Genomic DNA, 13098 nt, shown 5'->3' with positions numbered 1-13098 from the left:
CGGCTGCCCGGGTGACTCACCGTTGCGTGTGCAACCGCCGCCGGGAGATGGAATGGGATTTGCGGGATCCGTGCGGCCCGCAGGGAGCTACGGATGCCTTTGAGGGTGCGGTTCCCGTTGGAATAAGCTGGCGCCTGAGACCGTCGCCTCCGCTCCCGGGAGGTCAGACGGTTCTGCAGATCCCGCCGCTGGGCCGGCCGGGCTGAAGGTTCATCCCGCTTGGCCGCACATCGAAAGGGAAAGTGGTAGCTGGATGTGTACAAATCAAGTTTATGAGCCCACGGTCCAGAGTAAAGAAATAAACCTTTTTATGTGTGTTTATGGGTGACATCGCCGCAGGGTTCCACTCCCCTTTCGGTCCGGGGAACTGAATGCGAGTTAATTACATTCTTACTGTGTGATTAATCCTCCGGCTCCGACCCGTGCGGCATGGACGGTTCAGGGGTTGCGTGTTGCCAGCTGTGTCCACTCTCTTTTCTTCCTCTTTTTAAGGTGGTTGCACAAGCTTCAAACTGTTGTTTTTTGAGTTTCTGCAAAGGGGATCTAAACATGTCTCTACATCAGATTAAAAAACTTAAATGCTTTGGAGAGTAATACTTTTTTTTGGGGAAATGTAGTTACAATTCCATAAAGTGTAAGGTATTTAAAAGTTTTAGCAGTTAGACTTTACTTGTTTTCAGACAACAGTATTTGTTATTATTTTTTAAAAATATATTTTTATTGATTCCAGAGTAGAAGGGTAAGGGAGAGAGAGAGAAACATCAATGATGAGACAGAATCATGGATTGGCTGCCTCCTGCACGCCCCCCACTGGGGATCGACCCCACAACCCGGGCATGTGCCCTTGACTGGAATTGAACCCGGGACCCTTCAGTCCACAGGCCGAGGCTCTATCCACTGAGCAAAACCGGCTAGGGCATATTATTACTATTTTTAATCCTCACCGAAGGATGTTTTTCCATTGATTTTTAAGGAGAGTGGAAGAGAGAGGGGAAGACAGAAATATCGATGTGAGAGAAACATTGATTAGTTGGTTGCCTCCTGCACGCCCAACCAGGGCCCGGGCAGGGTGGAGCCTGAATCCGAGGTAGGTGCCCTTGACAGGAATCGAACCCAGGACCCTTTGGTCTGCAGGCTGACGCTCTATCCACGGAGCCACACCAGCTGGGGCAACAGTATTTTTGTTTCAAGTTCTCAATCATCTTGGGAGAAAACACCAGTTTGCTTACCTTTTTATTTTTATTTTATTTAAATCCTCACCCTAGGATATTTTTTACCATTGATTTTTTTTAGTGAGAATGGAAGAGAGAGGGGCTGTTTACCTTACTTTTAAAAATTCTCACAAAAATCCAGAACATTTTTTTTTTTTTTTCAGAACACATCTTTGTATCAGCTTTAAAGAATAGGCCTGGTCATGCACCATATTTTTCACTTAATTGAAGTTCTCATGAATATTTTTTTAATGTTACTAACTTAGAATAGGATTCCTTAAAACATTAGTCCTCTGTGTTCTGAATAGTTTTATTTGTTTTCTCCCAAGTAGCTAACAGGAACAAAGCATTTTGAATGTTGGCTGAAAATGTTAAAAATGTCATTCTGAAGCAGTACAAATCTCAATTGAAAGAAACTTTATTTGAAAGAAACCTTTCATTTTAGCATGTGCTCAGAAATATGTATTGTTTAATATGTATGGTTTGTATTATGAAAAGTTAGGTCCGTTGCAGTTGGAATAAATGGCTTTGACATCTTTCCCTTAATTGGTAGTGAGTGAACTGTTTGAATTGGTTCCCACCAGTAGGTGCTTAATTACAGCATTCATAACATTTTTGCACAGTGAAGTGAACTGGCACAGTTCCTTGTCTGAAAGGACTTAAAGTCAGTTGAAATGACTTTCTCAACGAGCATTTCTCATCAGAACCATAGAGCACAGGAGATGGAGAGACCGTTTTCTCAGTTTTCCCGTGCCCTCCTCCAAGCATAGCAGATATTTTATTGGTCACATTGATGTCAGGGAGCCAGGGCTTACTTCTCCAGGTAACTGGTTGAGAAAGGCTGCAGCCCCCTAACCTCCGTTTTCCTGGGTTCTCCCTGCTGCCGCTGGTGCTCTCTGGTACACTCTTCTCCCTGCTCTTCTGCTGGCAAACTCTGGTTTAACCTCTTGCCACACCGATCTCCCTGCTTCAGAGGAGAGGACACCTTTCACAGTGCTCAGCTCACTTGCATTTACCTCTTGAGCATGTTACTTGCTGGATGTAAGCTTCTCGAAGGTAGGCCTGTTTTTTCTATTCAGAGAGAGGTTTCCCTCACCTCAAGCACACCCAGTAACAGTGCTGAATTAATATAGGAGAGAGCCATTCCGTGCTATTACTTTACAATCAAGTAATTACACACCACAGTAGCTGTTAGGACATTTTAGCAGTGTTTTTAAAGTGTAGAACATTTCAAATGACACAGGCATGATAACCTCTCATGCACCCATCACCCAGCCGCACAGGCTGGTGTTTCACTGAATTATTTGAAAGCAAATCCTAAAGGTCATATAATTTCATGCTTAAGTATTTCAGTGTTTACCACTAACTGCTAAGGACTTTAAAAGCAAAACATCAATATGCCATCACACCTAAATAGTAACAGTTCCTTAATATCAGGTATCCTGCCAATGTTCAGATTTCCCTAAGTGCCTAATGCTTCTGCAGTTTACATGAATCAGAATGTAGACAGGGTCTTTAAAGTTTTACATGGACCAACGGGAAGTAATGACTCCATCTTGGTTCATGGGCGAACAAGCAGTTTCAGCAGATGTTTATTATAATCTGATATGAGCTGATAGCATTAAAAAAGTTATGTTGATGATATGGAGTTCTCTGACGAAAGTTCTTAAAAAGAGCAATTGGATTTTGTCAAAAGACAAGTTTATAGCAAAGTAAGATCCCCAACTCAGGAGCCCTCGTTTGAATTCTGCCTTGCCTTTCCTTAGCTCTGTGACCTATGGCTTGTTATGCAACCCGTGCCTGGATTTCTTCATCTCTAAACAGCAGTAAAAAGAGAGCGTCCCACATAAGGTGGTTTTTGTTTTTGTTTCTAGGCTTTGAAAATGAAATGAGTTAATGTGTGCAAACACTGAAAGTACTTTATATTAAATCCTACATAGTGTTAGTGATTGTTGTACTGTTAGGTGAATTTACACTTACAACATTGGTGTTAGCCTCTTAATTTAAAGATCCGCCCATGGGCGATGGTCATCCCAGTCCAAGATGAGCATAGGGAAACAGGGCTAGGTGTGCCAAGTCAAAACTTTCTATGGAGGAACCCTAAAAGAGAAAAGGCTACAATGAACGTACTTTATAAAACATCTTTCCTTGTGATAAAAATAAACAAACATGCTGTTACTGTTTTGAATGGAGTCTTTCTTATTTTCCAGAATTGTGACAATCTCTATTGACCCAGGAGGGAATGCTACAGGAGTACACTGAGAATAAGAAGTTAATTTCTGCCCTAGCTGGTTTGGCTCAGTAGATAGAGCATTGGCCTACGAACTGAAGGGTCCCAGGTTCGATTCCGGTCAAGGGCACATGCCTGGGTTGCACGCTTGATCCCCAGTAGGGGGCGTGCAGGAGGTAGCGAATCAATGATTCTCTCTCATTGATGTTTCTATCTCTCTCTCCCTCTCCCTTCCTCTCTGAAATCAATAAAAATATATTTAAAAAATAAGTTAATTTCTATTGAATCTACTCTGTTTAAGAAGGCAGGGAGTCAGTAATCCTTTTTAGGAAAATTTTTGTCACAAATGATTCAAAGTGTGTGTGGCAGAAATTGCTTCAGTTATCTTAGATTCATCCATGTGGAGTATCTTATGTCCTGATTCTGTTAATTATTGCAATGTTTTATTTTTTTATTCCTCTACTCTTTGCAGGAATGTACGTTATAAACAAAAGAATCTTTAACTTCCTGATACACCATTATAAGGAAGGGTGACTTACATTTACTGAGCTGTTGTTTTTATATGTATATCATTTCTTTTAAATTAATAACCTTCGGTATTTATTAGTTTTTATTTTACAGAGTAGGGAACATTTTTTTTCCTCTTTTTACTTATCTACTTTATTTTTAATTTGGATCCAGAGTAGACAATAGGACAGTTGTGTCAGTTAGAATGACACAACCACATTCTTTTGTTGTGACCCATTGCTCATAGTAACTGAAGATACACTGACTCACAAGTATTCTAACAGACTGGAATGGAATGTAGGCATGTCCATGAGTGAATATAATTAGGCTAGTTTTGTCCGGGGAGTGATTTTATTGCTGGAGAAATGATCAGACATAAATTTGTCTATCACCTTTGAGTTTATGCAAGACTTTTATTTAAAGGGGGAAGGTTTTGTGTTTTGGAAGGCACTTGGTTCATAAATCACCCTGTCAGTGCCAGAGCATTTAGACTTTGTGTCACTTTTTTCAATGAACTTTAAAAAAATTTTTTTTTTATTGATTTTAGAGATGGGGGAAGAGACAGAGAAATAGAAACATCAATCTACTGCCTCCAGTACATCCCCTACTGGTGGTCCAACCCATAACCCGGGCATGTGCCCTGACAGGGAATCGAACCCTTGACCACTCTGTGCACAAGATAATGCTCAACCAACGGAGCCATACTGGCCCGGGCTCAATGAACTTTAAGTTAGAAATCATCCTAAGGAGAGGAGAGAGTTGAGCTTTCTTCCCAATTTAGCTCATGCTTCAGAGGATTTAAAAAAAAAAGTTATTTTAATTAAGGAATGAAAAGGTCAGATGGAGTTTAATTTCTTAGTCTGCCAAGTACTATACTGTGCTTGCAGGGCAGTATATAAACTCCAGCCAGTAATCTGCCCCCTCCCTCAGTTGTGTGCATGTGGCAGAGAATGAGTTGTTTTACAGGTCTCGTGTTTGTTTTACCACAATTCAAACAGGAGCGTCAGAGTTCATAAAAGTATTGATAACTTTATGAAATGGCTCAGATTTCAACATAAAACTTTTATATTGACATTTAATTAAGTAAAACATTAAGATTGTTTAGTGTATTTTTTTCCTCTTAGGAAGTGTCTTATGTTTTCAGTTATCTCTTGCTGTTTACCACCCCAGATCTCTGGTTGTATTGTGTTGCTGCTGTACCAAATTACCACAGACTTGGTGGCTCAGAATCACACCTTCACTTTGTAGGTCAGAAGTCTGATGGGTTTTACTGGGTTAAAATCAGGGTGCAGACAGAAAATCAGGGTGCAGACAGGATTGGGTTCCTTTGGAGATTCTAGGGGAGAATTTATTTCCTTACCTTCTCCAGCTTCTGGCGCCACCTGCACTTCTAGGGTCCTGTCCCCCTTCATCCACCTTCACAGCCACCAGTCACGTCACTCTGACCTCCGCTTCCCCTGCCACCTCTTCTCTGCCTCTGAGTTTCCTGCCCCTCTTTTCCCTTATCAGGGCCATTGTGATTACATCGGTCCAGATAACCCATGATGGTCTCTCCATCGCAAGATTCTCAACTTCGTCACACCAGCAAGCTTCCTTTGGCCACGCAACATATTCATAGTTTCAGGACATCAGGATATGAGCATCTTTGGAGAACATTATTCTGCCCACCTACCTTAGTGCTTAAAACAATGACCACACTATTTCTTTTTTTAAAAATATGTTTCTACTGATTTTTAGAAAGAGGAAGGGAGAGGGATGAGAGAGGAACATCCTCAATTGGCTGCCTCCTGTACATCCCCTACCGGGGATGGAGCCCACAACACAGGCATGTGCCCTGACTGGTAATGGAACCAGTGACCTCTTGGTGCATGGGTTCTCCTGTTTGCTTACCGCTCAATCCACTGAGCCACACCAGCCGGGCTTTATTCCCCCTTTAATGTTCATATTACATCAGGTGTAATTTTGACATTGGGGTGCTCATTTAGTGGATCTTGAATGCCTTAGGATTTCACTTTTGAAATGAATTCAACTCTTTTTCTGCATGGCAGTTGGTGATTTTAGAAGTTACCTGAAGTTTAGTGAGCCTTTGACTAATCCGTATTTTAAATATTATCTATGTAGAAACTACTCGAACGAACCCGTGCCAGGCGAGAAAATCTCCAGAGGAAGATGGCCGAGAGGCCCACGGCAGCACCGAGGTCTGTGCCTCTCGCCAAGCGCGCCAGAGAGCCGCTCGCAGAAGCCAGTAACCAGCAACCCCTGTCCGGGGGGCAAGGTAAGACTGTGAGGTGATGGAAGGAGAGGAGCCCCAAACATTTCCTCGTGCATGTGCAAGAATCAGGATCTGGGGGAGGCAAACGTAGCAGCCCCTGGGGAACGACCAGCCTTCTCCCTCTGTGCCAGGATTATGTTCTATGTTAGGGCCATAGCAGAGTTTCCCTTAACAAATAGTTCAAATTAATCGGTTGAACTTTATTTTCCTCAATGCAAACTTATTCTGAGTGTGGAATAGTCTGGAGATAATCCTTAGTATAACTTTAAAGCACAGGTAGAAAAAGAGGTTACAGAGATAAGGGCTTGGGACTGGCTTACAGTTATTTTGGAAACTAACCATAGAATGATAATTTATTTTCACATATTTATGTTAAGGGAAGGGAGGGGAATACGTTACATATAGATGGTATTCGGCCAGGAAAATAGAGGCCTGGCCCAGTCCAGGATCTTCTGCTTTCGCTGTGACATGGGTTTGTACAATCACATAGTGAGTGCTGTGTGCTTGAAAACCAGAGGTTGGGACTACATTTTGATGCTAAAATGTAGGTATTTACTGTTGTTCACAAGAACTGTAAACATAAAGGATTCTGTTTCTCCAGGTGGTATTGCATGTTAAAATAGAAACATGTTAAAAATGATCAGATAGGTCAATGGAAAATGAGTTACAGAAGAGTAGAAAGTTTCATGCTGTGTTTTACTTAGATGGATGTTGATAAGGGCAGTCATAGCCTCTTACTAATACAACTTTGGTCACTGCCAGAACAAGAATACTTGGTTAGACAACCGGTGAAACTGACCTCTTAGGAAATTTACATTCTGACTTTTTAAAAATATTAACTTTCCAGGAGATACATTAAAACTCATTCCTGGGTTGAAATCATATGCCTTATGTTTGGATTGCTCCCTTTTATTTTAGGACTTGGAATTTGTTTTCTAGGTGTTTGTGGAAGTTTAAAATGTGAAGTGTGGTTAAGCACTTGTGCTGATGAATTTGTTTGGTATTGACTAGATAATTCAGTCACATTTTTGGTTCCCTGTCTCTTTCCTATACCTCAAGCCAGGTGCCCTGGTATCCTTGACTTATTATTGTCTGTGAAAGATTGTTTTAAAAACAGAAAGTCTGGTTCCTACCCTTAGCTCAGCTGTGTCCCTTTAGGCAGGGAGCTAAATTCCTCCAGCTTGATTTTTCTTGTCTAAAAGTGAGGTGATCAGGCTGTGACCTTTAACAGGCTCCGGAACATTTGCTCATTCTGTGTGTGCACTTTTAATTTCCTGCTGTTGTAAACTGTAAAGTATTGTGCATATATATTGAGAATGTTACTTGAATTTACTTTCATTCAGGTTTTTTAAATCTTAAATTATTATTTTAAATCTCTCATCAGCTCTTTGTAATACTTTAAGCAATAAAAATAAATAAATAAAAAACAAACAAACAAACAAAATCTCTCATCAGATTTCTAAGTTATTGAAAGCAGAATTTTACATTTTTCTTGTAAGTAAAATCATTGAAAGGATTAGTGCAGTGGTTCTCAACCTTCCTAATGCCGCGACCCTTTAATTCAGTTCCTCATGTTGTGGTGACCTCCAATTTCATTGTTACAAATTGAACATAATTAAAGCATAGTGATTAATCACAAAAACAATATGTAATTATATATGTGTTTTCCGATGTCTTAGGCGACCCCTGTGAAAGGGTCGTTCGACCCCCAAAGGGGTTGTGACCCACAGGTTGAGAACCGCTGGACTAGAGAAACGTGTTTTATTAAGTTGTGAAGTACCTATGGCAGTTGTTTGTGCTGTGAGGAAGTATGGAAGTTTGAAATTTTCCCCTTTTTAATCTAGAGAAATCTTGTACAAAACCATCACCATCAAAAAAACGCTGTTCTGACAACACTGAAGAGGAAGTTTCCAACTTGGAAAATGCACAACCGGTTGAGCCAGCTTCTGCCAAACCTTGTTCTCCAAGTCCTGTGTCCCCTCAGGCACAGCCACGGGCACCGGCTCGGGCCAGTGATTCCCCGCCCGCCACCCAGGCATCGCTGCTGGGCCTGCAGAGAGCGCTGAACACCAGGCCCGAGGCCTCTGCAGCCTCCTCTGTTAAAACACGGATGCAGAAGCTGGCAGCCCAGCGGCGCCACTGGGATAATGATGAGGTGACAGGTATGAATGACATGGATGGGATGTCCCTTAAATCTGTCAGTAAGATTCACCTTGGTATGTTGAAAATCGTATTTATCAGTTAACACATGAAGGTAACTGCTTTTGCTTCATCTATATCCCAGTACGGTCACTTGCACATAGTTCGCTTATCAGTAGTATGGGCACCACACTGAGGAGGGACATGTTTTTGCAATTTCAACTTCAGGTGTGTTATCTGCAGTGTCTGGGGTTTAGCCAAAAGGAGGGAGGCAGTTGGTTAAGGAAGTTTTGTTTTTCTTTTTTTAATTTGAATTAAGTATCATCTGATTTGAAAAGATATTGTCACATTTAAACAGCTCGGTACTCTCATGCATTGGACTAGAGCAGGGGTCCTCAAACTTTTTAAACAGGGGGCCAGTTTACTGTCCCTCAGACAGTTGGAGGGCCGGACTATAGTTAAAAAAAAAACTATGAACAAATTCCTATGCACGCTGCACATATCTTATTTTGAAGTAAAAAAACGAAACGGGAACAAATACAATATTTGTATTTGCATGTGGCCCGTGGGCCGTAGTTTGAGGACCCCTGGACTAGAGCTTTGGACCAGTTCTAAGCCTGTTAACCTCATTAAAAATCCTGAGTGGAGTGGTGCTGGTATTTGCACGTACCGTACATGCATCTCTTGAGCATGGTCATGAATTCTTTTTCTGAAAACATTTTCAGATGATACCCCTGAAAGCTCACTCATCCCAGCGATGCCAGCGGAGGACAAGGCGGCCTCCCCTCCCAAACCAGCAGAAGCCTCGGCAACTCCCGTGGGGAGGAGGGGCCGTCTGGCCAACCTTGCTGCCACTATTTGCTCCTGGGAAGATGATGTCAGTCTCTCATCGGCAAAGCAGAACAGTGCCCCAGGACAGCCTGGCACCACTTGTTTGTCCAAAGCTTCCTCTGCCAGCGGAGCATCTGCTGGCATCAATGGCCGCAGTGTTGCGCAGGAAGCCGCATGCTGCTCCCCGAGGGGTGACCATGCCTCTCTGAGCAAAGCCCCGGCCTCGAGAGCCGCAGCCGCCTCCTTGCCTACAGGTGCCATTTCCAGCGCTGCGGTGAGTACACACAACTTTCAATACAGGAGCCTTTCTTCTTTGTTAGGAGAGATAATGTACATTTACGTGTAGGTCTGTCTTTTTATAACAGCTGCAGTGTTTTGTAACTTTTAGAATATTGGTTTCACAGAAAGTAAAAGTCATAAATTTGGTACCCCCACCCCCAGATAAGTGAGCAGTTAAGAACTAGTGCAACTCCAAAGTGTGCACCATGACATGACGGAGCCTCTTTGTCAGGGAGAGCCTGAAAATGACTTTCTCCGTCAGGGTGCGCATTTCGGACAACTAGGAGCCGTAGTGACCAGGTGGCAGTTGTCAGCGGTGGGTACAGTGCTCTCACGTATGTCTTTTTGAAAGGTTCCCTTGTGCATGTGCTACCTCAACATTTTTTAAAAAAAATCTTTTAAAAAAACAAAAAAGAAAAAGAATGTTGTGTACTGGGCATCGTCATTGAGTGTAGCGCTGGGATCTGGAATTAGCCTGCATGCAGTCCCAGCCCTGCCACATCATTAGAAGTGTGGCCTTGGACAAGGCTTCGTCTTGCAGAACCTAGAAGAGGGTTCTGGGGAGGGTGAAGCGAGGTGATGTGCATAGAGCACTTAGCATAGTGCTTGGCATGTAGTGAGTACTTCCTTTATTATCATTAGTTATCAAGTACATGATGCAATAAAAATACATATATGTTTTTATTTATTTTAAAGGGAGAGAGAAACATGAATTGGTTGCCTCCCGTAGCACCCCGACCAGGGTCTGAACCCACAACCCGGGCATGTGTCCTGACTGGGAATTGAACCGGCGACCTTTCAGTGCACAGGACGGTGCTCAACCAGCCAATCAGCTGAGCCACACTGGCCAGGGCTATAATACGATTATGTTAAAATAATACTGACAATTAAAATACAAAAATATGTAATTCGGTTTAACACAGTTAAAATTCATAAATATAATAGTGTGATACTATTAAAGAAATTGTTTTTTAAAATAGTGACTCTGTCCCTCATACTAAATTACCCATCGCTCTAGTATGCAGCCTGAACTTTACAGCATTATTTGAATTACAGTATTTTCAAAGTTGATTTTTTTTTTCAAACCTTTCACATTGGCTTGATCTATTAGGTAACAACAACATTTTTTCATGAGTTTACATAGGCTACCAAGCAAATAGAATTTGCGTTGTTGTTATGGGACTATCTTTAGGTATTATGAGTGCTGTATTTATCCTAAGTGTTTTCATGTTTCAGAAAGCTGCTGCTTCCCCTGTGAAAGCTTCTATATCTGTCACCAATGCTAAAAACTGTGAGGTACGAAAACCTGAGCGACTTCAAAAAACTCCTGCTAGTCCTTTGAAAACTGAGGTATCGAAACCAATCGGGAAATCAGCTGAATCCCAGACAGTTCGGCCCAAAGAAGAAGTAAATAGAGAAACTTGTCTGCAGTCTCACTCTAAAGACAAATCTACAACACCAGGTTATGTATTTTTAAAAAAAATCTAAAGTTTTCAGGGTTTCTGTTCTCAGCATTTTAAATACCCAGTTTGAATGGTACAGGGTTGGTTTGCCAGGGCAAGTGCTGAATGCTCGGATGAGACGTCTTCAAATTCAGCTTTAATTGGTAGAGTGACTGTTTATTAGTGTAGATCAATCCAGTTACTGGTCAAAGAAGTTTAAACATGCTTTTTCCTTAGAATGACTGTGCTAGATACTTTCCTCTGTACTTTTTTTTAAAATATATTTTTTTATTGATTTCAGAGAGGAAGGGAGAGATAGAAACATCACACCCCCTACTAGGGATCAAGCCCACAACCCCCGCATGTGCCCTGACTGGGAATCGAACCCATGACCTCCTGGTTCATGGGTTGATGCTCAACCACTGAGCAACACCACCTGGGCATATATTGTTTACTTTCTGAATGAATAATCCTGGTAGAGTCAAAGCACTTTGGAACTGTACAGGCATTTAGAACTTCCCCATAGAAATGATAATGGTTACTTATTCTGAATAGCCTCCAATAATGTGGTGTTTTCTGTAGGAGCGGGAGTCAAGCCGTTTCTGGAGCGCTTCGGAGAGCGCTGTCTAGAACGCAGCAAAGACAGCCCCACGCGGAGCACACCCCACAGGACCCCCGTGGTCACTCCAAACACCAAGGCCATCCAGGAAAGACTGTTAAAGCAAAAACACATCTTCATCTACTACCCACGTAGCCCAGCGGCTCAAGCAGGTGCGTACATCCTACTGCCTTCACATTACCTATGCCAAGGTCTCAGCATAGAACGTATAGACATCAAGTCATGTATTCCCATACCATTCCTTTTGACTGAATAAATAGCATCTTGGTTCTCTGTATTGTGTATTTCAAATTAGAAATACAATTGTTCTGTATTCCTTTATATTGTGACTTTTTTCCTCTTAAAACTGAAGACAAGCAAAGTTAGTAGTGTTTGGATATTATTCTTAAACCTACTATTGGCTTTTGTGTAAAATGGAGCTTTTGATGATTTTAGGAACGTGAAAAAGAACTAGCATGTCTTCGAGGCCGATTTGACAAGGGCAATTTATGGAGTGCAGAAAAAGGCGAAAACTCAAGAAGCAAACAACTAGAAACCAAACAGGTACTGTAGACAAATAGGCGAGTGGTGATGAAAGGAGGAAGGAAAGCTCTGGCTCTCCATGCCAGGCCTCTTTATTGGTGGGCGCCACTAAAGTGCATGGTATCATTTAATCCCCACACTAACCCTGGAAGGTAACACTCCCCCCTTTTCTGGGTGGGGGACTACGCCCCAGGGAGGTAAATCACTTGTGCAAATGACACAGCTGGTGTGTGGGGAAACCAGGGCTTCTAACCAGACCTTCTGACCTTGGCCTCCTCCTTTACCCCCACGTTTATTCTTGGGCCCCATCCACAATGGAAGGATTCAGCTTAGTGAGTTTGTCTGGCGCTGTTTTCAAAGCTATGATTTACATCTTTGAGAATGAATGCCATTGCTTTTCATTACCACCACTCATTCTTTTAGTTACTCAGCTAATGTCTGAGAGCCTATTGTATACAAACCCAGAAGCTTTTTACTCTCCAGGTGCGCTCAGCCCATTGTTCTCACTTCTGAAATGCACCTGCCCTGCCTGCCCCTTCTCAAACTTCTTGCTTACCCTTAAGACAGTCTGCAGCACAGTGTTTGATAATGTGCTGTGTGTTTGTACATCAAACTGGCTACTAGCTGAGTGTGCAAGTTACTTAACTCTCCTGTGTCTCAGTTTTCTCATCTGTAAAATGGAGACATTAGTACCGATCCTAGAGAGTTACTGGGAGGATCAGATGAGGCAATGATGTGAAGTGTGTAGAATAGAAAGATGACTGACACATGGGAAGCTCTATGGAAGTATTCGCTGCTGTTCTTATTTCTTCTCTTGCTTTAATCACAACCTTTTCAAAAGCAAGCAAGCAATGAATGTTTCTTTTGCATAGCCTTATAAATATTTTAAAAAATGACTCAGATAAAGGAATTTTTTTCTTTTTCCTTTTCTTTTTTTAAAAAATACGTTTTTATTGATTTTAGAGGGAGAGGAAGGGAGAGGGATAGAGAGATAGAAATATCGATAAGAGAGAAACATGTATAGGCTGCCTCCTGCATCCCCCCTC

At 42.0% G+C, this 13098-nt stretch overlaps 1 protein-coding gene across 1 annotated transcript in view; it reads left to right on the top strand.

The window, feature by feature from the left end:
- Positions 1-13098, top strand: part of ANLN (anillin actin binding protein) — a 37130-nt gene that overhangs the window by 387 nt on the left and 23645 nt on the right. Inside the window, 7 exon segments of the mRNA XM_005868068.2 lie at positions 6070-6223; positions 8065-8382; positions 9085-9464; positions 10706-10931; positions 11494-11636; positions 11638-11682; positions 11966-12073. Of these exon segments, the coding sequence (XP_005868130.1) occupies positions 6070-6223; positions 8065-8382; positions 9085-9464; positions 10706-10931; positions 11494-11636; positions 11638-11682; positions 11966-12073 (1374 nt within the window).

The sequence above is a fragment of the Myotis brandtii genome, unplaced genomic scaffold, assembly GCF_000412655.1.
Source record: "Myotis brandtii unplaced genomic scaffold, ASM41265v1 scaffold260, whole genome shotgun sequence".
Lineage (NCBI taxonomy): Eukaryota > Metazoa > Chordata > Mammalia > Chiroptera > Vespertilionidae > Myotis > Myotis brandtii.
This window is presented reverse-complemented; position numbering and strand designations above follow the sequence as displayed.